Raw genomic sequence first — 27,945 nt, forward strand, 5'->3', positions numbered from 1 at the left:
AATGCAACTAGCCATGTCTTTAACAAGCTATAAAAATACTATTCACATTTTCAAACATACAGTAGTATTTTTTGTTTGTTTATTTCAAAAAGGCAGCTAACTTTGAACACTGGGATTTAAATGAAACATCAATGGCTTACCAGCTAGGTATTCTTGCACCCCTGTCCTTTGAAGATACTTCAGAAGAGAGAGGGCTTGTTTTCTGTTTACAAGTTAAGAACATAAGGAAATGAATACAAATGTATATAATACCTTAAGCCTCTGCCTTTTTGGTAAAGTGTCTCCCTTTATCACCTGAACTGATCTTAGTCAACTACTTTGATGCATGTATGAGATGAATGCTTGAGAGAGGATTTCATGTAACATTATTATTATTTATTTATTCTTGTGCTCTGAATTATCTAGCAGATCAATTTCATTTTCATTTGACCTTACTGTAATGGTGCTCAAGAAAGATGAACAAGTAGTCAGGTCGTGTGAAAATGCAGTTTTGACCTGCAGGAACTCAAGTTCCTGGTGCTCACAACAAGAGATGTAGGCACACCAGCCAGTGAGATGTGCATTCAAAGTTAGCTGCCCTCGCACAGCTGCTCAGTTTAATAATCGACCCATTTAACAGCAGTACCAATTTATGCTACATATTCCAAAGTACCTTACTTTAAAAGAACAGCTTACATATCTACACTTAGAAAATAACTTCCGCAGTTGATTACTGAAGTAATCCCAAAGGATTCTTGGAGTGCTATGGTGTAACCCCCTCGCTCCCCCCACCCAGCCCCTGAGAGATCCAGAAATATACAGGAAAATGACTCTCACATTAGGGAAAAGGTACAACCCCCACCTACCCCCTTAATTAACTGAAAAGTCTGGAAATGATACTCAAGAATCAGGTGATGTCATTACTTAGGAGGTATGATTTGCTTTCCTTCAAAACAGCTACAGGCCTGGGGAAAAAACAGCTACACATCAGGGATAAAAATAGCAGTAAAGGCAAAGTGGTTTGGACAAGTTAGGCTATTGCCTACAGGTATGAAATTTTGTTTTCTTGTATTTGTATATTTGAGCAAATATAACCACGTGTCATGGTGATACATGTAAAATTCTTAGAGCACTGAAAGAAAAACATCCTGAAAGAGCAAAAGTAGAGGAAAAAATGGCGATTTATTAGACAGCATGGATTTTCATTTCCGTGAAACTGCATTCATTATATATTTGTCAGATGGATGAACGATCCAGTAAAGAGTTACAGGTGGTTCTCGGAGCTGAACAGCCTTTACCATTGTAAGACTCTTTGTTATGAGAAAAACAAACAAACAAACATACAGCAGCTGTAAAATATTTGCAATCAGGAGCAAAGTAAGATAAATAAAGTCAATAAGTTAATTTGCTGGCACAATAACTTATTAGAATGTAAAGTTTTTATGAAATGATTAAGTCTAAAACCTACCAAGTGTATGTGCACATATGTGTTTCAAGATTCATCACAGGCTGACTCGTCTCAAATTCTGACAAAGGACAAAGTAAGAGACTCAATCTTCATGGAAAAGCATAATTTTAATTTCATAAAGCATACTCTGTGCAGTCATTTATTTAAGAAATAATTTAAACAATGTCCAGATTGTTAGTACTTTTTATGGAAAAGTCAGACGTTTGTGGGCAGAGGCTAAATCAGTATTTCACAAAGCAACATGTGGGACCTCAGAGTTCTACTATGGCTTGAGATAGGCACAGCATCACGAGGGCCACTTTGAACTGAGGTGGCAGTAAGTGAGGAAAACAGAGTAATCATGCCAAGAGGAAAAGAAGTAAGGCCAGGATTTTCCTATAATGTCCAGAGAAAAGTGAATTTTTCTGTGATTCCTAACAAGATAATCACTTACTTGTAGAGCTGACTATCAAAGAGTATTTTCCAGAGCAAGCATGTGAATACCTCCATGAAATTAGGGCTTAGAGTCTTTTCAGCTCATGACTAGAGAAGCATTTCTGTGCCCTAAAGATCACCTGACTCTGAAGCGGTGAGGCAGGGGTCTGCAAAAGTGACAAGTCTTATATTTTTGCAACTCTATAAAATCAGGGGACTTGAATCAAGGGGTTTAAATTTTTAGTCTTTTATTTTTTACAGAGACTTCTTTTTTAATGAAAAGAACAAAGCAGCCCATAGTGTGAAAAATCGTTTCCATATAAAAACACAAGGGCTCCTCACCCAACATGGTGCCCACAACAGCTTCGTGTTTGCAATTGTGGAAAGAACAACTCTTGCAAAGTTTCTCTGGGATTAGAAAAGATTGTACTTCTACCCAGAGGTATAAACAACAGCAAGGTCTCCATTGATGCTGTTACTTTAAAATGATGTCCAGTCTATATCTCTGTAATATTATTCCTTCTTAAGCAAATGGCAGGAGATATGAGTCTGCCTTTAGGGTGTCTGCATGGGTACAAGACTGTCCTTTAAAGGCCATATATACTGAGAGGCCAAGCAGAATTCTCTGCCTTCAGCATAAAGAGCAGATTTACTTTTCTGGCTTTTCAATAACTAGAAGCTTATCCACCTGAAATTCTCATCAGTCCTATTAAAAATCATCTGGTTATTAACTAGAGTCCAAAATAATGGAAATACAGCAGCTTGTTTTAGTATTTATTTCTCAGAATATTGTTAATAAATTCCTTGGGTTCATTTTGGAAATGGGACAGTATCATGGAAAAAAGAAAGGATATGTCACAAAATTAAATGCATTTTGTTTGTTTGCTATATGGTGCCACTCATTCTTTTGTCTCTGCATAAGGTAATAGAACATTTTCATTTCCTTCACTTCATTTTGAAACTTCTTACTTAAAGTCATTTGTATCATATTTGCCTGTTAAACTCTACAAGGTGGTGTTTTGCAAAACATATCTGAAAAGTTTCTCTTTACATGGAAACCATTTAACAAGCAGTCAAGGAATGAGAGAATGGGAAAAGAATTGTAATGCTTTAAAGCAAGTCTTCATTAGTGAAACTGACTTTTTATATGCCTACTTTCAGCTAAACCTAACAATAAATTTAAGTGACAAACATTTTTTTACTACACAAAATCCATCCTACGTCTTCACAGCCTGCATTTTATTTTGCTACATTATTTTTGTGATTAGTTTCCTAGTTTGATTTATTTCATGGTATTAAAATCATTTAACATCTGTTAACCTAACTAAATCTACATCTTACAGCATTATCATGGTTCTGCCCAGATATATACAAGCTTTCATGGTCACCTTTTCTATTACCTTATGAACTACATATACTAGTTAAATAATCAACATTTATAGATGGATGAATAATTCAAGTTTTGAAATAAAGTTTAGATAGCTCTAGAAAAACATGTATTTACATCCTTCCCTGTCAGGCTTAACCAATTTCCTTTTTTTTTTTTTTAATTTTTGACACTTCAAAAAACATGTTGATAACCCTTCCAACTTCATCTACAAGCAGAACCTCACAGTCCTGCTGGTTTGTCCTAGGCATTGGAAATATACATGATCTTCATGCCAAGTCCTGATTTACAAGGTATTAACATATACATTATACACTTAAAATAGCACTATTTCTCTTCTCCAACTACAAATATTCATTCTTCCTGACCTACTAAGAAAACAAACTCAAATTTTTACTTTATACATTTTAATCTTATTTGAGTTTTACATTGATTTTTTATTCCATGTCAAGAATATTACCCAAGAAAGAACTCTGCTCCTCAACTGTGCCACTAGTAATTTGGAAAATCAACTGTTATTCAGTAGTTCAAGCACCTCTTTGTGGTTCAGGATGCTTTGTGGTTTGGGGTCTACCTTGTTTTAGAAGACATCTTTTCTTGCCTATCTGAGAACTACTGCCCTGAACAACCAATTAGTTATATAGTTTTCCTTACTTGGAAATAAGATTCCCCAAGATAGGTCTAAGCTACAAGATTTGATGATTTAAAAAAAAATACAGTCTGTGTAATTTGACTATTTTCTTCAAATTTATTTAATTGGTTCTGCATATTTGCATTAATACAACTAGCCTGCAATACTCTGATATCCCAATGCACTTTGAAGGCTTTAATTGGCATTTTAAAATTTCACTCTATTGAGTCGAGTAAGTTATTCTTTGGAACAAATAAACTTTGTTTTTCTCCCTCTCATACACTTTGAAATATGTTTTCCTGGGGGAAACAAAAACAACACAAAAGAGAAACTAAAACAATTGAAATCAAGTATGTGCTAGAGAAATCATTCAAAAGGAACAATTAGATTCTTGTGAAGCATTTTAGGTCATTTTGGATTATACGTGCATCTACCTCTAGTTATTAGTACCTGTTATGTAAAAGTGTTATGTTCCCAGAATGTAGGAGATACTACCTTTACTGAATATATTTCTATTACTTTAACAGTAAAATAATTTTCTTTCCTTCTCTAAGTGATTCTGCTTGTCATTTCCCCCAAAAAACCATCTGAGTATCGTAAATCAGGAGAAAAAGTCAAGCTCTAGTATCCAACAAGGATACTGTCAGTAATAAGTTGGTACAGATTTGTCTAGAAAAGAGGTTTCTATCTAAACTTCTATAAATGATGATGTGAGGACTGCTTTTCCTGGAGATTCCTCTGACTGGGTGGAAGAACTCTGAGCTTTTAGGCTGTGGCCCTGAATCATTCTGGCTTCACCCTTGGGAAACTCATGCTTGAACTTCACTGTAAGGGCTCTCATAAAACCCCTCCTTACTCGACCTCATTCTTTTAGCTTCCCTCACTTTTCACAACTTCAGAAGAAAACAATTCCAATGTCTCCAATGTTCTTGGGCAAAAACCAACATCTACTGCTGATTTAATGGCTAAGTTAGAATCCGGAAGTGACACTTAGCCAGTGATACAATACCCTTCTAGACCAGTTTGCGTTTGGATGATAACACTGAAACTCTCCTATGCGTTACTTTCAGTAACTTGTAGGACATTTCACTCATGTCCCAGATGAGTTCACAGAAGATCTTTTAACAAATAGCTGATTTTATACAATTGTTCAAAAAAGAGTCCATGCAACTGTATTCTTTGAATTATAAAAAAAAATTAAATGTCATTCCAAATACATTTTAATTGTAAAATTTTAAAGTTAGGGATAGTATTGCATTTATCTGGGTGTTCCCCACATAACACAGTGCTTTTAGTAGACTATAAATAAATATGAATATAAATAAATATGAATTGAAAAAAAAGGGAGATGAATGGGTGGAGAGACTTACTTTTTCAAAATAGGCAGAAACCTAGATTTCTTGTCATTTTTTTCCTACTATTTCCCATGGAGATTTTCAGTCTGTTTTCAATTAGGTGATTCATTCTGGAGAAGGAAATGGCAACCCACTCCAGTATTCTTGCTTGGAGAATCCCATGGATGGGGGAGCCTGGCAGGATACAGTCCATGGGGTCTCAAGAGTCGGACATGACTTAGCGACTAAACCACCACCACCAGGTGATACATTCAAATTCCCAATATTTTATCACTGGAAATAAATATATTTTACCACTGGAAAGAAATATATTTTACAAAATTCCAAATAAATTGGGGCAGATTTTCCTAGAAGGGGCAGATTTATATCCAATTTTTCTAATTGCTGACCTGAGGCCTCCATTTTTCTTAAAACTCAACCCTATCCTTTGTTTCTATTGCTCATCTTAACTCAATAGGTATTCTTCAAAATGATACATAATAAAGATGGCTCTAGAACTAGGATGCTGTTTGAAGAAAAAGAGTTATCATATAAGGTATCAAAAGGGTAGTATGTTGTATATTAAAATAATTACATGAGAAACTTTTTTCACATTTATTTACAACTCTTAACCCAAGGATCTATCTAAAGCAATGAATGTTTATTTATTTCTTTTTGTTATACCAATTTAGGTGCAAAGTTACCTTCCACTTAATATGAATGAGTCTTATACTAAAAATTCCATGGAATTTAAGCCAATCCTTACTTGCATTCCTTCAAATGGAGTGTACAAACTGGACAACTTTCCTCATGTAGAAAATGTGATATTACATGTGGAGCATGTACTGACTCTTTCACCATAATCCCCTGATACTGTTCCAAAATCCTAACTTGCTTGGTTTGGCATTTCCACAGTCTTTCTTTATCTTAGCTCTTTAAAAAAAATGTACTCAAATGTGTTATTGTGCTGGTTGCTTCCATATTGCTTCATTCAAAATCCAAAATGAAGTTCAGAAAGAGAACAAATAAAACTACAGCTCAAGTGCAAACTACATTTCTGAGTATCTATCAGGTAGACATACTCAATCCAGTGTGTTTCTTCCAGTTCAAAGGATTCCCCATTGGACCACCCCTGAAAGTGCCAGCAGTTTTTATAAATCACGCAGAACGGTCTCTTAGTTTCCCTTCTATTCTTAACATTATTACTACCTATCAAGTACTGTCTTTCATAGAGGGGAAGAAAATGAAGAATATAAAGGAAGGGAGGGAGGAGAATCCATATTCAATACTGTAAAACACAAAAGTTAGATTTAATGCTATGTTTGACCAATACCTTGGCCTCCCCTTCTAATTTTAAAGACTGTATATTTAAAATAGTGGCCATTTCACCATATTAAAATATCTTTGTACAATTCTTTCAATTTATAGCAACACCTAAGAAGGTTTGATGTAAAAAGCTTTGCAATTACAAACTAAAGCTGAAGATACAGGAGAAAGTAATATGAAGAGAAAGATCAAAGCAAAACAAAGTGGTAAAACAAAAAAGCTCCCCAAACATAATTACTGGTTATAACTTGGATGAAGATTCAAAAATTATGAAGGCTGAGTTGGCCATTCTTGCTTGTCAAGACAGACCCTGGTGGAGAAAGAGTTTGGATTTTCAATCTTAAGTTACTATCATACATTATAGAAAAGGTTATCCTTTTGTTCTACTGAAAACGTCCTTAGGATTACCAGGGATGCTGAAAATATACGGATCAGTTCCTGCAGATAGGAATAGATAGCTTGGATCTTCCAAGCATCTGCTTTGAAAGAAAGGAAGGAAGGAATAAAAAGAAAACAATGGTGGGGTGGGGGAAGCTGAGAACTAGTTTGACGGCAGGCAGTCTTGCCTCCTATTTGCGTGTCCTTTTCTAGCTGTTCCAGTCTCCTGGCCAACCCATGCAGAGAAATGAAGAAACAGTGTGGTTCCTCCTCTCTTTCTCTTTCATCCTTCCTTCTAATGTTCAAGTTAGATAAGCACAAAATTAGCATTGCATCTCTATAGCTTCCACTGGGAAGTGTCAAAACTACTGGCCTTAGGAGTAGAAGGAAGAAAACAAGAGAAAGAGAGGCGGCGGGAAATTAGAGTGGGTGTGTCTCTCCGCCTGAAAACCACCGCGGAGCTCACACCACAGTATTCCGGTGTCTGTAGGGCGGCGGAGGCAGCACAGTGCCTGGCTTCAGCGAGAACTCAGAGAGGTATTCGGGATTCTCTGCCACAATAGGCCGGATCCGTCCATTTTGTTTATAAAAATATTTTGTGCTGTACTCCTGCAGGTAGTCTGGGTGCTGGAGGGTGCTCCGAGGTGGCAGGCTGTGGTTCCAGTAGTCGGGGTTGTCGAATGCTTTCTTGGCCTTCTCTGGCACAGACAGTACGCTGTTCTTCAGGTACTCGGCGTTCCCCAAGGCGTTGGCAAAGGTGTTGAGGTACAGCGGCTCGTTTACATACTCATCCTCTGCCTTGGGTGCACCACTGGAAGCGCTGTGATATTCGGGATTATCCAAAGCCTGAAGGTCTCCATTTTTCCTCCGAGAAACGAAAGGGTTCTCCTCCACAGGGTTCAGGTATTCTGATGGAATACAAAAGTATCAGTTAACATCTACTTTCTGGAAAATGTAATTCTGGCCATGGTGCCTTTTCCAGAACAATAAAGCCACGGGTTTCATGAATTTTCCCCAAAACTATTTTGTTGATTACAGCTGTCATAGGAAAGAGGAGTAAGTGGGCAAAAAAATGCTAGTGGCAAAACGAGGCACCAACAGGGCCAACGTCAGAGTTCCTGACCCCTAGACTGTTCTTCTCTTCTAATTATATTTGTCTCTCCTACATATTGGAGAAGGAAAATGGCAACCCACTCCAGGATCTTTGCCAGGAGAAGTCCCTGGACAGAGGAGCTTGTCAGGGTGCAGTCCATGGGGTTGCAAATGGTCAGACACGACTGAGCCACTCACACTCCTACACATGGGACCGGTTGTTTAAATGCTCCTCTTTTCTAGAAGTTAGTCATCTTTGTTCGAAAATAAAACAGCCTATCAGGATTAAATAGCCTTTAACTGTGGAGAAGTGAGAATTTTAAAAATAGTATTGGAAAATCAAGAGTAACTCTATACCATAATAAATGAATGAAGCGAAAGAATAGTGTTTCTCAGTCTATGTATTTGTGGGAATGTCTGCATAAGTAATAAGGATTTGATTATAGACGTTCCCTCAGAAAGATAAACACACAGGGAAGAAAACATCTAAGGAAAAGACTCAACCAATGAAATCAGATAAATAGCTAACATGCTTTTAAATTGACTTGCTTGATAGTATACAAGCTTAACAATAAATATAATTGTAACATTTATTTCCAATAGCTAATCATAATCATAAGAGAGCAAACTATAGCTTGAATCAAATGAAATTGCTGTTTTGTAGGTTGAAACTAGTCTTAGAGCAGCTATTTTGTATAATTCAATATAATAAATTTATCTAAAATAGGTAGTGGCCTAGAAATTTTTTTAAAAATGCTGCTAATTAATACTGCTTCCCTCAAGTTTAATTTTACCCCTCTGTTTATAGGGTAGACTAAATATAGACATATCTACATATATGTAGCATATCCTCTTTTTAAATATATGCACAAAAGTGACACTTTAGCTATTCCTATTTTGGTGTCAGGGTAGGAAAAGGGCCTGTTTGTTGAGATACTACCATTCTGAAACAAACTTCCTATCCCCCATACTAAACGTAACACATAGAGAGAAAAATCTTATCAATCCAGGGTTATTTTTCCCTGGGTATAGAACCATTGGATATAGTTAACTATTTAGCATCATGTGCAAGTTAAGAGATAGTAATGAAAAATCCCATGGACAGAGGAGCCTGGTGGGCTACAGTCCATGGGGTCACAAAGAGTTGGACATGACTGAATACTGAGCAAAAAGTAATAATAATAATGAACATCCTACCATCAAATTCACAGATTACAGTTCAGTATTTTACAAGGCACTATCACTTCATCCTCACAACAATCCTGTGAAAAAGGCATGCAAGCTGTATTTTTCCAGCTTTGTAGATGGAAAATTGAGATTAAATGATGTATGAAAGATACAATTAGTGTTGAAGTAGAATTCAAATTCCCTAACTCATGTTGAAGGATCTTCTTGTTCTATGGCATGGTTTTCACTGTTGCCCTTATAGGAAGGAGTAGGTTGAACTTTATACTTCATCACAAGTTTTAATTTGAATGGGTCTCAAAGCTACTGTCATTTTAAGAAAAATATATATATATATATATATAAAACTTTAAGGGAGTCAGAATTGGATTTTTCTTACCAGATTCCTGAAATTTCTCCATCAGTACTTTGGCCACCTCATGCGAAGGGTTGACTCATTGGAAAAGACTCTGATGCTGGGAGGGATTGGGGGCAAGAGGAGAAGGGGACGACAGAGGATGAGATGGCTGGATGGCGTCACTGACTCGATGGACGTGAGTCTGAGTGAACTCCAGGAGTTGGTGATGGACAGGGAGGCCTGGCGTGCTGCGATTCATGGGGTCGCAAAGAGTGGACACGACTGAGTGACTGAATTGAACTGATACTAAAATTATCTGCTCTCTGAGAACTGGGCTAGAATAGAATAACCTTCTACAGAAACATGGGTTTCTTAGTACACTGGGGACGGTCTACCTACTGTGAGTCTACACAGACTGAATTGCCTTTCTTTTGGAAGGTTCAAGGTACCTTTTCTCAATGCAATCTGCTCCTCTATTGTCCTAATGCAAATTTGTATAGCCGTGTCGTTCTGTAGACAAGAATAGTTTTATGGTTGAGTTGAAAATCTTCCCGGGGAACATTCCACTTTCTGAAGGATCTGCCAAATCTTCCCAAAACCTACATTTGTGTCACTACTAGGCTACTCAAACATCCAATTCTTCATTACAGTAATACTTTCATACATATGGAAGTGGATATATTTTAATAGGTTATTGATAATATGTACTTAGTGATGCCTTAACTGCATATTACAAAAGTGAATATAACTACATATTAAGGGAGATAAAGGACCCTCATACAGAGTCTTAAAATATAATTTACTGTGACACTAAGACTCTGGGACACAGTCATCAGTTTTTAATAACAGTCATCCATCTTCTCTTTTTTCTGATGCTGTTAACGTAGAAGGAAAGAGGTTTTTTCAAAATTGAAATTTATTTGGATATTTAACATTCCTACTACTAACTTTGTAATGTTATTGCTGTGCTTCCTAAAACCATAAACTATGAATATTTTCAAGATGTAATGGTATACATATAAGTATATGGAGGGCCAGAACTTTAATTTTTGAAATGTACCCTATCAGAAGTCATAATTTCCTATTATAAGCTGGGTCATTTAAATGACACCATTTTAATGCATCAATCAAATCTTTTATTGATGCCATCAAAAGCTTTGGACACTTTTACCAATAATACCAGTTTTTATGACCACCAGTGGAGCAAGGGTTCTGAAATCTTGTGATATGTTGCCTCATTTAAATATTCTAATAATGTTATGTTTATATCAGTGCTTCTCAAGCTTAATTGTGCATAAAAGTCTCCTGGGGATCTTGTTCAAATACAGATTCCTACTCAAGTGGGGTCTGAGATTCCAGTTTCTAAAAAAGCCCCTAGATGATGTGGATGCTGTTAACTCAGATAGCCTACTAGGAGTAGCAGTGTCTAGGCCTTTTGTGGGTCACAAACGTTACACAGGCAAATGGTTTGGCAATTTCCCTTCTAGACTTTGCTTATGTTGATGAAAGTAAATGTCAAATGGCAATCATTTCTGAGCATTCTGCTTGTACCTTGTTTGGGTTTGTCTCGCATAGGAGTCATATAACCTTCTTCATCCAGCTCTCCTCGTGGGCTCCGTTCTGGGGCAAACACTGTGGGGTCAGCGCTGTATCTCTGGGTGCTACTGTCCTCTTGGACATGGGGTGCCATGGACTTGCGTAAGGTGCCATTACAGCAGGAGTCATCAAAAATCTCTGCGGTAGCCCCCTGAGCAATGGGGGCTTCTGGGATTGTGCTGGTGGTGGCCCTGTAGGGCATGGGCACTCCTTGTTCTGCAGCGAAGCCCCCGTCTCGGTAGACAAACTGGTTCTGTCAATAATAGAAACACATTTGCAGACCAAAGTTATTGGGAGGAATAGCAATCAAAAACATCGATGTTAATAACCAAAAGAATACAGAAGTTTGTCTTTCAGAGCAAAGTCAGAGCTTATTGGTTTTTTTTTCCCCCAATAGTTAATGAGTCTGTTATAGACTAGAAACACCTAAAATTCCAATTTTGCCCTATAAAGTAAATCAATTGTGGGAAAACAACTTGGAAATATGTGTTTAAGTTTTACTAACCACCTAACACATTGTCTAATAAAAAGTATTTCATATTCTTTCCCATAACTGCCTATTTTTAATGTAAAAATTCAAAGTGAATTTTCAAGACAAATGGCAATGTCATTAACTATAGGCAGTTGCCATTATGAACAGAAGCACAGTGATGAAATTTGAATAGTGATAGTTCCTTATGCCTTCTAGGCTGTTGTTACTATAATTTTGAGTCCATAGTACATAACTGGAAAATCATCACCAAAATTCTGACTTTTTAGCGCAAGACCTATAATCATGGAAATAAAGATAACCTCCTCACCCAGAAGCATATTGTATGAGCCCAGGTAAATTTTTCAGATGAAAATCAAAAGCTACTGTAGATGAATGATATCTCAGCTCTGGATTATCTACTGAGATAAAACATATCTACATAGGCAGCTACACAAGCTACAGTAAATTCTTAACTCACTGTTGGCAAAGGCAAAATGAAGAAATTATGGTGAGACAAGACAGAGGAAACATGATAGGCAAAGACCAAAATCCTAAAAGATGAAGGTTGATTGTGAAATACTTACTCCTGACATAGGGGTGTAGGCAGGAGGAGGGCTGTGTCCAATTTCACTCTAATAGGAAAGAAAAATGGGATGATGGATATAATAAGAGGTGATATGAATGGAAAATAAAAGAAAAGAAAAAGAAAAGCCACATGAGTCATATGAACCAATAGGGAACACATGCACAACAGTGATGTTTGCTAAACAGTAAAATTTTATGTACTCTGATCTCAAAGAAAGTTTATTTATCTATTTTGATAATACTATGTATAATTTAATCCCTGTAAAGGAAAATTAAAAGAAAAATTTTAAATGCATTAAAAAATTATGTTGACAATAAATATTCTTCTGATGAACCCTGAAAGGGAAAAGTAGTAAATAATAAACTAGAGTTATAAACAAGGAATGGTTTCCTTTGTTATACTTTAGGTGACTGGAATGATCACATATCACCCCCATTAACTTTTCTCCTATAAGAAGCTTATCTAAAAAGAGATAGAAGTAGATTTCAATTTTCTTGGAATAATTTTTGTTATCAAATTACATTTATTCTTTACCATTTCAGCTAAGGGGCAGCTTCTCAACCTTTTCTTATAGAAAGGGTAAATAATATTTTCTCGTTAGTCTCTTTTTAAGTGAACAAACAGCAGAAAATCTTGAAAAACTGGTTTCTTTCCTGGAAACATGTTTTACATACATTACTTTTATGTATTTAGAATCAGTTGAAATTAGATTGCAATTAGAAAAAAACCAAAAAGACATATTCTTATGGCTTATAACTCTAACCTATGGGTTAAATAAAAGTCAATATAAAAATATGATAAAATATTAAGGATAACTTTCTTTAGGCTAAGTACAGGAGATATATGAATGCTAATATATATATATCTATCTATCTATATATATATATATATGCTGCTGAGTCACTTCAGTGACTAATGAATGAATGCTTATATATATATATATGCTGCTAAGTCACTTCAGTTGTGTGCGACTCTGTGCAACCCCATAGACAGCAGCCCACCAGGCTCCCCGTCCCTGGGATTCTCCTGGCAAGAACACTGGAGTGGGTTGCCATTTCTTTCTCCAATGCATGAAAGTGAAAAGTGAAAGTGAAGTTGCTCAGTCGTGTCCGACTCTTCACGATCCCATGGACTGCAGCCCACTAGGCTTTTCCGCCCATGGGATTTTCCAGGCAAGAGTACTGGAGTGGGGTGCCATTGCCTTCTCATATATATATATATATAAAATATATAAAATACCAATCATTTATTAAGCATATTTCTTGAGAAACCACTCTCTGTGTATGCACAAGGCACTTCTCAAGGCACTTGAAATAATGAATAATGAAGGTAAAAACAGTTGGTTTTGTGAACCTTTCATTCTATACCTTCTGGCTTTAAGTGAACAGAGATGACTAAAATAAACCTCAAAGACAACATCTTGAAACATCTATAAAACAGAGCTAAATCTTATTCCAGGTCGATGTTTTTATACATTGACTGAACAACCTAAAAATATGGTCCCACAGAGATTAACTGTTCAATACAAATTAATAGCAGCTAGATAATAGAATTTTCCTTAACTGAGTCTTCTGAACTTAAGGGAACAAACTCTGAACATCTACACTGAGTTTAGATTTTAACTCTGCCTATAACTGAGTCACTTACGTGATATTATAGAAAATATTTAATCTCTTTTTTTCTCTAGTAACATAGCTAACAACACACTAAAGGATATAATGTGGAAATTTGGATATATTTGTTATGCAATGCATAGGAGGAGCTTTGTAGAGTAGACAGATTGTTATATGGTATTGTTGGGACTGAGCTTCAGTCCCAATTATAAGTGATATGGTCAATTATGAAATATCTCATTTTCATCCTTGGCCTCTTTACCTTATTCTTAATGAAGATACCTATTCTTAATGGAGAAATAAGGTATTTTACATATGAATAAGTTTTGTAAACTCTGCACTATTATACAAATGTAGAAGATATATAAAATTTAAATGTTCACACCTGCTAAATCAGATTTTTAAATTCAAGCAATCAAACTGCCAAGGCTTCTCATCAAAGAAGCATTTTTAAATGCTTACCTGTCTTCCACATCACCTGAAATATATTTTGCTATCTTTCAGAAAGTTACTAAATCTAATTCATTTGTTCATAAATTTGAGAAGGAAATTTTCCATATAATCCAATGATATGTTAAAATAGAGAGCTGGTACAAAAATATGATACCCGCCTGCTGGAACTTTATCATATTACAAATCTTGGCTTTACCCTTTCATTAAACTTGAATTATTTGGCAAGCATTTAGTAAATATTTGTAAAATTTCTATGATAAAAGCATACGGATTATGTTCGATGCTAGAGATATCATGATATACTAGAAAAGGCTTGGCCAGTGGCCTTTCCCAGTTTACATTGTACGATCAAACATTTCCTGAGATTGTTGAAAGAAAAAAGCAAGAGTAAAGTGAGGCTGGAGTGAATTCATTTCAATTCTATGATTATATATTAAAAGGCAAAGTATTTCAAAGTATTCATAATCACCAGTGTTCCTTTGACCTCTTATTTGCAAGAGTTGTTATACTGGGTAATGTTTGAATTGTGGCTGAAAAAATAGCACTGCCTGCTACATGTTTAGCATTTTATAAAACTTGAGAGATAAATGATCAAAAGAATAACTTAAAAGTCATTTTTCATCAGGAAATACTTTATTATCTATATTCATTATCTGGGCTAGGCCATCTTCAATTGTAAAGGCATCATATCAAACATAACTAGACCTCTTGCAGTTAGTGTGTTCCAAGACAGGAAGTGTGGCCATGCTTTATTTGAATGCATCTGCTGTCTTGCATTTACAAGTCTTTCCATCAGCAACCTGCCAACTCTGCTTCTGGACACAGTGCCAGATACCATCACAGTAATAAGAGTGTCTTCATGTTCTTCCTAGTTTTCACCATTAAAATGGGAAAAAATGCTAAGCAAAGTCCCCTTAGTGTTCATTGTTTTTAGGGTTACTGGCTGCTTTTTATGTTTCTGTTTCCATTTTTTCCATTTGCTTTTTTTTCTGTTTTCCATGATAAAAAGCACCTCATTCATATCTCCCTGGAAGGGCAATACATCTACAAGGGAACATCTGTGAGGCCAATTAGCTGGGCTGGAAATGTGATATAATTGTTGTTTAAATATATTTAAATTACATGTTAATCACTATGTCATAATTTATAGGCTTTGAAAATAACTTTTTGTACTTGAGAGCCAAGCCAGATTTTACTTGTTTTTGCCATTTTTAGTTTGTAACAAGCTCTTCTCATTCCCCACACAACCATCCCTCCAATTCCCCACACTTGAAGAGCTGAACTTTTACTACTGGAAAGAATGACAGCTGCAAGTAAATTGGTTGAGTAAAAATTAAGATCCCCACGATCAGAATGAGCTGGAGTGACCTTAATGTTCTAAGCATAACAAAGCAGTGCTCTCAGTTAAAAGGCTTTTGTTATTTTATTGTGCCACTTTCTAAACTGTCTATCAAAGCCTGGCTTTGAGGATCTTCAGGAAGCAGCACTGGGTATATCTGTTCAATTAACTGGCAAGGGGATTTATTGTCAGCAGGACAAAGATAGAAAGAGGTGGGCTATAAACTGGCAGGTGATACGGAGCTTGCTCCTGGTGGGGAACTATGTAAGGGTGATGAAGAGAGTCAAGTTTAATTTGTGGCCGTAATCACTGGGACATTGTATGATTAACTTGGACTCAAATCCCAGGGGTTATAGAGAAGGCAAATGCCAGCAAATATATCAAATACACTATTAAATGGATATTTACATACACCATGTCCTAAAATTTACTTTTCAACTGAACGATAAAAATTTGAACCTTTGTCTTCTTACATGTGCTGCATTTCTCATATTTATTGTTTTAATTAAAAGTATTATATTATTCCTATGAAATTTTACCTTGTTAACTCAGTGAAATTTTAAATTGTTAAACAGATGAATCGTTAACCATCATATTTTAAAAAAATATTATACAAATCTATCTTCTTAGGAAACAAACAAAGGGACATGCTTAATGCCTACTTTCTATTTAAATTAAAGATGTGCTTAATGAGAGTTTTTTTAATCTTCAGATAATTGTTACTCTCAATATTAGCCATAGGATTAAAGTTTCTAGGGCCAAGAATCCCCCTAAATCCTTTTAACTAAAATGGCATGTGTCTGTATGATGGTGCTAATCCATCAGCACTGATTTATTACCTGGACACTTGCACATATTAAGTATGAAGAGTTCTCAATTTTTTATCCTCTTTGGCATGCATCCTTAACACTGATGGGCATTTTTCCATTTCACAGGTCAGGTAGTGGACAGAGAAAATGCCTTTTATTTTGTATTATGAATAATTTTTGATGTTTGGCTGTAAATCTTTATCTTTTTTACAACTGAGTTTAACACACCAGCATTTGAGACATTTGGATTTTGAATCTTCATTTTTCATAAGACAACTGGAAGAAAACAAAATATATTCACATTCCCCAAACCAAGAAGAACTGGAGAAACCTATTGAATTTAGGCAGTTGTCTCACATACACATGCATATGTGTGAACATATATGTTACACAAAATGTTTTTTGTCTGTTTATATGTGTTTATTAATGCACTCATTTATCTATTTAGTTTGATTATATGCAATGCTACTTTTAAAAAAACTATTTTACTCTCCACAAACAGGGTTTCCCAGGTTAACACTAAGGTAAAGAACCTGCCTGCCAATCCAGGAGACATAAGAGATGCAGGTTCAGTACCTGGGTTGGGAAGATCCCTGGAGGAGGGCATGGCAACTCACTCCAGTATTTTTGCCTGGAGAATCACATGGACAGAGGAGCCTGTAATCTTCTGGCTGTAGTCTATAGGGTCACACAGAGTCGGACATGACTGAAGAAACTTAGCATGCACACACTCTACACAAACAAAATAATGATGATATAATAATAGATAATATGATGACATAATATTATAGTAAATAAGTTAGTTACAATGACCCTGTGTGCCAGTTGAAGGCATATTAACTTGGGCTTTCATCTTTTTTTCACTTTTCACTAACCCTAGAACTTAATTATAAAGTCCACTCTGTTTCACAGATGAATATATTACTTCTCTTAGGAAAACTGAGAAATAGCAAGCAAGCTAACATGTATTGTAAACCTACCATATGCCACGGACTAGAATATTTTAAGTTTTATGTATTCATATGAACTTTCAAGGTAAATATCATTAGTAAAAATTATGACTCCCATTTTGCAGGTGAGGAAACAGGACCAGGGAATTTTAAAGTTCTTCCCATGCATAAACACAGCCACTGGTGTATGACTCCTTGAATCTAACACCTTCTCATTATTCCACATACAGATTTTGACTTTAGCATGTCTATTCTCTGCCCTCTCTGCCACTGTATAATGTTTCAGTTCTTCTCTCAAATAAGATATTATGGCTTATCTTTCTTCTGAAAAACTAACCTAAAGGAGAAATTTGAAAAAGTAACTAGACTTAATTATAAAATACTGATAATGGCTTACAATGTTGTCCTCCCATCTTATTTGCATTTTAATTTACTCAAAGGACTTAAACAGGAAAGCTACTAGATGTAGAATGTTAAGTGCTAATAGAGAATATATGTGTGTGTTTATATATATAAAAACTATGATTTTAGATCAACAAGACAGACTATTAAGGAAGAACAGATACTCATATATATATATGTCTATGTAGATTACTTACCTTACCAAGAGCAAAAATTAACCCTGAAGCAGGAGGAGATGGTTCTGAATAATGGGAGAGCAGAAAGATTTTCCATGACAGGACTCTTGCTGATGGACTTATTATTCCTAGGCCAAGCTTAGTCAATAAATTCTTCTTCCTGCTCCACTAAGGGTAAGTAAGCTATTGTTTCCTCAGGCAGCAATTCCTGTAGCCTTTCCAAATATTAGTAGAACAAGAGGACATTCCCTGTTTAAATACTCATGGTTAGATGAGTCAATAAAATGGGAGCTGAAAACTCCACACTTTATACCTTTCCATATGTTCTTGTTACATGATGAAGTTGAAGAACATTATTAGCATAGTCAAAAAAGAAAGGTTATAAAGAAATGTGGTTTTACACTAGGGCCAACATTCCTTAGCTTGATTTTAAGATGAACAATAAGAGTTTCGTCACTTCTCTTGATATTAGTAATCATGTAAAATTTATATCTCTTCATCCTGGGAGGAAGATGATAAATATATCTTTATTTTTTGTTCTGGCAACTTTCTTTTGCATCTTTCTTTTGTTTACATTCTTTTTGCCAACATATTGTAATATTTGAACCTTTTCCTAATTATCACCTTAGCTACTAGTTGACATATGTATCTAGAAATCTAAAGAGGAGAATTTTTAGGGGTTTCCTTAAGGATTTCCCAGCAGTTCTTTTCAGTTAGAGAAGGTACAGTCATTTTCTCAAATTTTTAAAGTTATCTTTGAGAACATATAGTTCAACTGCAGTGTCTCTGTTTGAATCTAAAGGAAATCATTAAGCCTTTACTGTGTCCAAATTCTCAGGTCATCTGACTAATTTTCCAAGTGCATCCAAAAGTAATCTGTCTCTTTGCTTGAGAGTTTTTTATCCCAAATCATAAAGATTATTTAGTGAAGATTTCTTAATACATTAAAAAAAAATGCATTGATGTCAGGCAACTTACTGGAGTGGATTGCCATTTCCTTCTTCAGGGGATCTTCCCAACCCAGGGCTCAAACCTGGCTCTCCCACATTGTAGACGGATGCTTTACCGTCTGAGCCACCAGGGAAGTCAAGAGAACATTACTGTTTGATTGTTTTATTTCTCTGATGTTGGTTTTATTTGTTTGTTTCTGGCTACATTGTATAACAGGTGGGATCTTAGATCCTGACCAGGGATCCAAACCGCACCCCCTGCATTGGTAGTGCAGAGTCTAGGCTACTGGATTGCCAGCAAGTCCCCAAGGTCAGGTAACTTTTGAAGATGAAAGTACCATTGACATGAAGCAATTGACCACATGAGGTCCTTCTGTCTCTAGGGTTGTATTCTTGAACTTTTGACATTGAACCATGAGATTTTTAAACAATTACCTTAATCTCTTGAACCCTCAGTTTATTTAGCTCTCAAAAGGAAAATGAGCTATAGTAAAAGTAAAGGGAAAGATCAATTCCAACTATCAAATTACATGTATGTAAAATGAATATTCTGCCTGAAGTTCATATCATTGATTGCTAAATATTATAAAATGTGATTAACATTAAAGTGAAAGCATCTTGCAGACTTATCTCCCATAAACTTTTTTAAAGTATATGAATTTCTTTTTCTTTTTTCCCTTTTCTCTAAATGGAGTGTCTGTGGAGTACCTTAGTCTGTATGCAACAAATGATTGTGCTCTGGGGAGGCAAGAGCACATCTGGATGTGACTTTTCTGGTGACTCAGCAGTAAAGAATCCACCTGCCAATGCAGAGACATGGGTTGGGTCCCTGGGTTGGGAAGATTGATTGGAGAAGGAAATGGCAACACATTCTAGTATTCTTGCTTAGGAAATCCCATGGACATGGACAGAGGAGCTTGGTGGGCTACAGTCCATGGGGTTGCAAAAGAGTCAGACATGATTTAGTGACTAAACAACAATTATACACATGCTTATTGTCAATTGACCCATTTTCACTTTCATAGTACTCACTTCTATTTATATAATTAGATAATGTATGGAAATTACAGAAATAGCTTAAAAATTAAGTAGTCTATAGGACAAAATGAAAAAAAAAAAACCTATGGGCACTCTGAATGTCATGAATGCCATTACTTTAGAATTTGAAATGCTAAGACTTGGTCTGGGTATAATATGTTTCCTTTTATACTATTGATAAAGATTCACTTAAATCACAATTATGGGGAAACAGTGGAAACAGTGGCTGACTTTATTTTTGGGGGGCTCCAAAATCACTGCAGATGGTGATTGCAGCCAAGAAATTAAAAGACGCTTACTTTTTGGAAGGAAAGTTATGACCAACCTGGACAGCATATGAAAAAGCAGAGACATTACTTTGTCAACAAAGGCACTTCTAGCCAAGGCTATGGTTTTTCCAGTAGTCATGTATGGATGTGAGAGTTGGACTAAAAAGAAAGCTGAGCATTGAAGAATTGATGCTTTTGAACTGTGGTGCTGGAGAAGAGTCTTGAGAGTCCCTTGGACTGCAAGGAGATCTAACCAGTCCATCCTAAAGGAGATCAGTCCTAGGTGTTCATTGGAAGGACTGATGTTGAAGTTGAACTCCAATACCTTGGCTACCTGATGTGAAGAACTGACTCATTGGAAAAGACGCTGATGCTGGGAAAGATTGAGGGCAGGAGGAGAAGGAAAAACAGAGGATGAGATGGTTGGATGGCATCACTGACTCAACGGACATAAGTTTGGGTGGACTCCGGGAGTTGGTGAACAGGGAGGCCTGGCGTGCTGCAGTCCATGGGGTTGCAAAGACTCAGACACAACTGAGTGACTAAACTGAACTGAACTGATCTATACACATATGCATGCATGTGTATATATATATATATATATATATATATATATATATATTCATACATACATGAAGAAAATTAATAGCTTAAAACAAGATAATAACGTTTTATTTAATTCATTCAAACTAACAAATTTTCTTTTATAGGTTGTTAGTTTATTTGTGGGCTTAGTTTTGCTTTGTCTCTACTCTTTTTCACATGTGGATATTATATATCAGGAAGTAAATAATATTCATTAAAGCATCATTTATAAGAGTTCCACTTGGAAATGTTTCTTTTGTGGTTATTTGGAGTTATACTATTTACTTGCAAATAATAAGGCAACAGTGAAGCACCTTATATTTCAAACTCCTCTTTAGCAATAATCCACACCAGAAAAGTTTTATTATATATTCAAAATAACTATAACAGTATTTAAAGCAATCTGTGTGTAAGAATATAAAAATATGATGGGCATAGTTCATGTATTGGGAGATGGAAACAAATAATATAGAAAATACAACTACAAATTTTATAACTCTAATTTTGGCATGTAGATTTTATTCAGTGTCTTAAATGATAAGTGTTGGCAACAAGCAAACAATTTAACATAATACAGATAATGCTTTCCATGTTCCTATCATTTCAGTGTGGATCAGGTTGGAAATACCTTCGGGTATGCTAGTTTATGCCAACTGTTTACCAGAGAAAAGTGAATTTGTAACAATGGTTGGTTAGGCGAACTACTGCTCTTCAGGCTCCGAAGTGGTACAGCTGTTGCTATAAGTAAAAAGACTTCTAACAGCCCACCTGGAATTAGGACATCTGGTTTGTGCGAGCTGATCTGAATAAGGTACTGCGCATACTCCAGTACAGCTACTGACAGAGCAAACAGCACATGGCTGTCCCACCAGCCCAGAGCAAACACCAGCTACATTTCACAGAAGCTGGCTGGTATTTACAACTGATCGGAGCCAAAATGAATATCAGATTGAAGGCAGTACCCCAAGAGAAAAACACTTTCCCCCACAGCAACTGGTTGCCCATAGTCTAAGGCGTTTATACCATTTTTTAAAATCTCCCAAATGTGATTTTGCCACATGTCAAAAGGAAGAAGAAAAACATACAAAGAATTCCTGCATCTATTTGTGAACCACTTTGGAATTTTCTGAAGTAAAAAAAAAGACCAATATTTTTACTTTGCTATTTAAACTGTTTGCTACCTATATTAGCCAGAACCATGGTCATAATAACTTTCTTTCAACTTCTAAAGTAGCTAACACTACGTGTACACCTGTGGAGGATTCATGTTGATGTATGGCAAAACCAATACAATATTGTAAAGTAATTGGCCTCCAATTAAAATAAATAAATTTAAATTAAAAAAAAATATGAAGCCAAAAAATAAAATAGACTAGAAACACTAGAAACTAGAGTGTCTAATTTAAATCTGACATGGATGCCAGAGATCACCCAATCTCCTTCTCCCTATTTTCAGCTATGGTAATAGAGACGGCAGGTGACTTTGCTCAAGGTCACACATCTAGTTACCAACAACAAAAATCAATAGGCCAAATTAGAAAAATACTTTTATGGTTTACTATGAAACAAAAACAATCTGCTTGCTGTCCTTCTTAGATTATGTCTGCATAACTGAATCGGGACAAGGCAGGTGAAACTCTAAAGAAGTGAAGTCTGATTATCACGTTTCCTTTTCAACTTCAAGTCCATATTTTTTTTATTGCTCCCTAATGACAGAGTGACTTCACTTTCACTTTTCACTTTCATGCATTGGAGAAGGAAATGGCAACCCACTCCAGTGTTCTTGCCTGGAGAATCCCATGGACAGAGGAGTGTGGTAGGCTACAGCCCATGGGGTCGCGAAGAGTCGGACACGAATGAGCAACTTCACTTTCACTTTTTACTTTCATGCACTGGAGAAGGAAATGGCACCCACTCCAGTGTTCTTGACTGGAGAATCCCAGGGACAGGGGCGCCTGGTGGGCTGCCATCTATGGGGTCACACAGAGTCAGACACGACCGAAGCAACTTAGCAGCAGCAACAGATGCCAGAGTCCAGTGATTCTAGTCCTGGTTCTATAGGAAATGGGGCTATTGCATCATCTCAAAAAAGATGCACCATTTTAAGTCAGTAACTCATATTCCAAAACCCCCTCTCTCATCTGTAGTGTTATTCTCTTCTCACGGATTTGGCTGTAGCTAGGCTAAGGGCATCCATTTAGTCTGATTAGTTTGGGGGAATTTTCTCAACTTGGTGGTTGCTGCTGCTGCTGTTAAGTCGCTTCAGTCGTGTCTGACTCTGTGCGACCCCATAGATGGCAGCCCACCAGGCGCCCCCATCCCTGGGATTCTCCAGTCAAGAACACTGGAGTGGGTGCCATTTCCTTCTCCAGTGCATGAAAGTAAAAAGTGAAAGTGAAGTCGCTCATTCGTGTCCGACTCTTCGCGACCCCATGGACTTCAGCCTACCACACTCCTCTGTCCATGGGATTTTCCAGGCAAGAGTACTAGAGTGAGGTGCCATTGCCTTAGTAGATCATAAATAGTCCCACCTCACAGAACAATGAAATACTGAGTACCAACCTGTACACACATAATTAACTGCTGACCTGACATCTCCACTGGAATGTTCCATGCTTTTTCAAATGTCACTTTTCCAAAACTGAAATGAACATCACCTCTCCTGACATTAAATGGAATTCTCTTATCTTTCTTGGCTTGGTGAATAGTATCAACTTATCTACTTGTGTAAGTTAAATATCTCAGTGCCATCTTTGGCTTCACCTCTATCTCATTCTTCATAAGCATCCAACGCCTACCCATTGAAACATTTTAATACCTCAAGGATACAACCATTTTCTCCATCTTCATTGATACTGTTTTAGTTCTGATGTTAAGGTACGAAATCATTTAGCATTGCAACTCGGAAATTTTGAGGATAAAAGAAAATGCTATAAATAATTAAGTCAAGAGTAATAGGAGTAAACCAGGACTCTAGGGAAAACAGGCACAGCACATGCAATGAACTTAATGATGACCACATTTCTTGACTAAACTACTATAATATTTTTCTAATTGGTCTCCTTGATCTCCTCATTCCAATCTAATATTCACACTTCATTTCCTGCTTAAAAACCTACAAGACCCCTTTTGGCTTCAGGTTAAAACAAATCTCAATTTCTTGGGGCATGAAGGCTTTTGATAGCTATGGCTCCTGCCAATTTTTCCAGCTTTGTCTTTCTGCTTATTCATCATATGCCTCCAGTCAAAAAAAGCACCAGCAGTTCCTGATGATCCATGACTTCTATTACCTCCAGTTACCTGCCCAGGTTCCAATTGTTTCCTAAACATTTCTTTCTAGTAGCTTCATCTTGATTACATATTAATTCTATGGAATGCTATCATTGCCCTGTTTATATGTAATTATTGATTCAAAAATATCAAGAACCTATTCTGCACCCCATATGAGTAATTCAGCAATTTTATTCTAATCGTTTATTTACTTCATTAGTTTGCTGTCTTTCTTAGATTGTGAATCTATTTAGAAGAAAGTGATAGTGTTAGTTGCCCAGTTAGGTCCAACTCTTTGTGACCCCATGGAGTATAGACCACCAGCCTCCTCTGTTTATGGAATTCTCCAAGTGAGAATACTGGAATGGGTGGCCAGTCTCTTCTCCAGGGGATCTTCCTGACCGAGGGATCTAACTCAGGCCTCTTGCATTGCAGGCAGATTCTTTACCATCTGAGCCAAAGCCCAAGGCTATTTAGAAGAAGCCTTAAATTTACTATTATATCCTTCATACCTAGCACAGTTCAGGAACCTAGATGTGATGAATATTTAGTAAAAGGATATTGAATCAAAGGATGGATAGATGGAAAAGATATTTACACTTCAAGTTTGACTTTATTAATGAGAATCTAAGGGCCTTCCTGGTTTGATCCCTGCATCGGGAAGATCCCCTGGAGAAGGGCATGATTACCCACTCCAATATTCTTGCCTGGAGAATTTCATGGACAGAGGAGCCTGGCAGGCTATAGTCCTAGTCCATGGGGTCGCAAAGAGTAAGACAGGCCTAAGCGACTAACACTTTCACTTTTTTCACTTTCAAGACCTCAGGCAGTGGGATATGTTTTAAAGAATAAAGAATTTTAACATTCCTTAAATTATATATTGCACATATTTTACTCTACAGATACTCAGGGTGAGTCCTAAATTGAAACTGAATCCCAATACAATCATCTGAATATTATATCTTATCTAGTACACTCACTCTTCCTGTCAATTAGCTACTATTTCTGGAAGCATTGTTTAAAGTCTTACTTCTAATGGCCAAAAAATATATTTTTACAAATAATGAGTGGTTCCAGATGCAATGGATATTTCACATCTAGTTATAAAACATCAGGATTCTATCACTAGTATGACAACATTCCCTTGAGACATCTATGTAATTCCTAATGCTTTGGAGGTCTAGGAAACTCAGCTTCTGCTTTATCCTGAAGAATATAAATTAAGTAAGAACAATAGGAAAGACAAGTGCTGAGGATAAATTGCCTGTAGGCAGATGAAAAGTGTAGTTTGGGCTCATAAGCTCAAACACAGATCTCTGCAAGTATTCATTTTAAGTTGTACATACCATCCACCTACATTTCTGTGCATAACAGACAGGAAGAATCAGAATAATTAAAATTTATTAAAACTTTTTCAGAAGACCTTTTTTTAAAAAAAGAATAATTATGGTTAAACAGTATTGGACTGGGTTTCCTGGTGGCCCAGATGGTAAAGAATCCACCTGCAATGCAGGAGACCAGGTTCTATCCCTGGGTCAGGAAAATCCCCTGGAGAATGGAATGGCTACCCACTCTAGTATTATTCCCTGGAGAATCCCATGAACAGAGGAGCCTGGTGGGCTACAGTCCAGGGATTGTAGAGTTGGACATGCCTGAGCAACTGACACACAGTATAGAAAAATTAAAGTTATAAATAAATGAAATTCTAAGTCTCTAGGAAGGAAAGAAGCTATAGAAGGACAGCTCTTGAGTAGGGAAGAGCACTGCCACCCACCAGCTCTGTTGCTGTAGATAAATTTTACTCAAAGCTTAATGTCCTCATCTGTAAAATGGAAATAATAATGTCTGTCTGCCTGCTTTATGAGTTTTATAAGTTCATGTTCAAGGTAAATGTATTTGAAAAAAATGTATTACATAAATGTGCAATATGGTGTTTTTTACTAGTAGTTAAAAAAAAAAAATCCAGCTGAAGGGTGACTTGTCCAAGTATTACTCATACAAAACTATACTAAATGCTGCAAACCAAGCAAGTATATGTTTCTTGTATACTGGAATAAAAGTATACAGTTACCTATTTTGTATCTGTGTGATGATAGAGTTCATTTTGCAGCCTTAGTATCATGTATATCATTTGAAGTGCTTCCCAGGAGGCTGAGTGGTAAAGAATCTGCCTGTCAATGTAGGAGACACAAGAAACACAAGTTCGGTCCGTGACTTGGGAGTATCCCCTGGAGTAGGAAATGGCAACCCACTCTAGTGTTCTTGCCTGGAAAATTCCATGGACCGAGGAGCCTGGTGGGCCATGAGGTCACAAAGAATTGGACACGACAGAGTGACTGAGCACTTCAATTCAGTCACGCAGTCGTGTCTGACTCTTTGCGACCCCATGAATCACAACACGCCAGGGCTCCCTGTCCATCTCCAACTCCTGGAGTTCACTCAGATTCGCTTCCATTGAGTCAGTGATGCCATCCAGCCACCTCATCCTCTGTCATCCCCTTCTCCTGCTGCCCCTCATCCCTTCCAGCATCAGAGTCCTTTCCAATGAGTCAACTCTTCGCATGAGGTGGCCAAAGTACTGGAGTTTCAGCTTCAGCATCATTCCTTCCAAAGAAATCCCAGGGCTGATCTCCTTCAGAATGAACTGGTTGGATCTCCTTGCAGTCCAAGGGACTCTCAAGAGTCTTCTCCAACATCACAGTTCAAAAGCATCAATTCTTCGGCGCTTAGCCTTCTTCATAGTCCAACTCTCACATCCATACATGACCACTGGAAAAACCATAACCTTGACTAGACGGACCTTAGTCGGCAGAGTAACGTCTCTGCTTTTGAGTATGCTATCTAGGTTGGTCATAACTTTTCTTCCAAGGAGTAAGCATCTTTTAATTTCATGGCTGCAGTCACCATCTACAGTGATTTTGGAGCTCCCAAAAATAAAGTCTGACACTGTTTCCACTGTTTCCCCATCTATTTCCCATGAAGTGATGGGACCGGATCCCATGATCTTCATTTTCTGAATGTTGAGCTTTAAGCCAACTTTTTCACTCTCCACTTTCACTTTCATCAAGAGGCTTTTTCGTTCCTTTTCACTTTCTGCCATAAGGGTGGTGTCATCTGCATATCTGAGGTTATTGATATTTCTCCCGGCAATCTTGATTCCAGCTTGTGTTTCTTCCACTCCAGTGTTTCTCATAATGTACTCTGCATATAAATTAAATAAGCAGGGTGACAATATACAGCCTTGACGTACTCCTTTTCCTATTTGGAACCCGTTTGTTGTTCCATGTCCAGTTCTCACTGCTGCTTCCTGACCTGCATACAGATTTCTCAAGAGGCAGGTAAGGTGGCCTGGTATTCCCATCTCTTTCAGAATTTTCCACAGTTTATTGTGATCCACACAGTCAAAGGCTTTGGCATAGTCAATAAAGCAGAAATAGATGTTTTTTTGGAACTCTCTTGCTTTTTTGATGATCCAGCGGATGTTGGCTATTTGATCTTTGGTTCCTCTGCCTTTTCTAAAACCAGCTTGTACATCTGGAAGTTCACGGTTCACATATTGCTGAAGCCTGGCTTGGAGAATTTTGAGCATTACTTTACTAGCATGTGAAATGAGTGCAATTGTGCGGTAGTTTGACCATTTTTTGGCATTGTCTTTCTTTGGGATTGGAATGAAAACTGACTTTTTCCAGTCCTGTGGCCACTGTTGAGTTTTCCAAATTTGCTGACATATTGAGTGCAGCACTTTCACAGCATCATCTTTCAGGATTTCTAACAGCTCAACTGGAATTTCATCACCTCCACTAGCTTTGTTCATAGTGATGCTTTCTAAGGCCCACTTGACTCACATTCCAGGATGTCTGGCTCTAGATGAGTGATTACACCATCGTGATTACCTGGGTCGTGAGG

At 36.9% G+C, this 27,945-nt stretch overlaps 1 protein-coding gene across 2 annotated transcripts in view; it reads right to left on the reverse strand.

Moving 5' to 3' along the window:
* Positions 1 to 3,395: 3,395 nt before the first annotated feature.
* Positions 3,396 to 27,945, reverse strand: part of ERBB4 (erb-b2 receptor tyrosine kinase 4) — a 1,302,405-nt gene continuing 1,277,855 nt past the window's right edge. For both annotated transcript variants that reach the window (XM_069578247.1, XM_069578248.1), the window contains exons 26-28: positions 12,184 to 12,231; positions 11,083 to 11,380; positions 3,396 to 7,825 (exon numbers count right to left, since the gene is read on the reverse strand). In XM_069578247.1, the coding sequence (XP_069434348.1) occupies positions 7,380 to 7,825; positions 11,083 to 11,380; positions 12,184 to 12,231 (792 nt within the window). In that variant the 3' untranslated portion in view covers positions 3,396 to 7,379. The remainder of the gene's footprint in view (positions 7,826 to 11,082; positions 11,381 to 12,183; positions 12,232 to 27,945) is intronic.

This window comes from Ovis canadensis, chromosome 2, assembly GCF_042477335.2.
Source record: "Ovis canadensis isolate MfBH-ARS-UI-01 breed Bighorn chromosome 2, ARS-UI_OviCan_v2, whole genome shotgun sequence".
Taxonomy (NCBI): domain Eukaryota; kingdom Metazoa; phylum Chordata; class Mammalia; order Artiodactyla; family Bovidae; genus Ovis; species Ovis canadensis.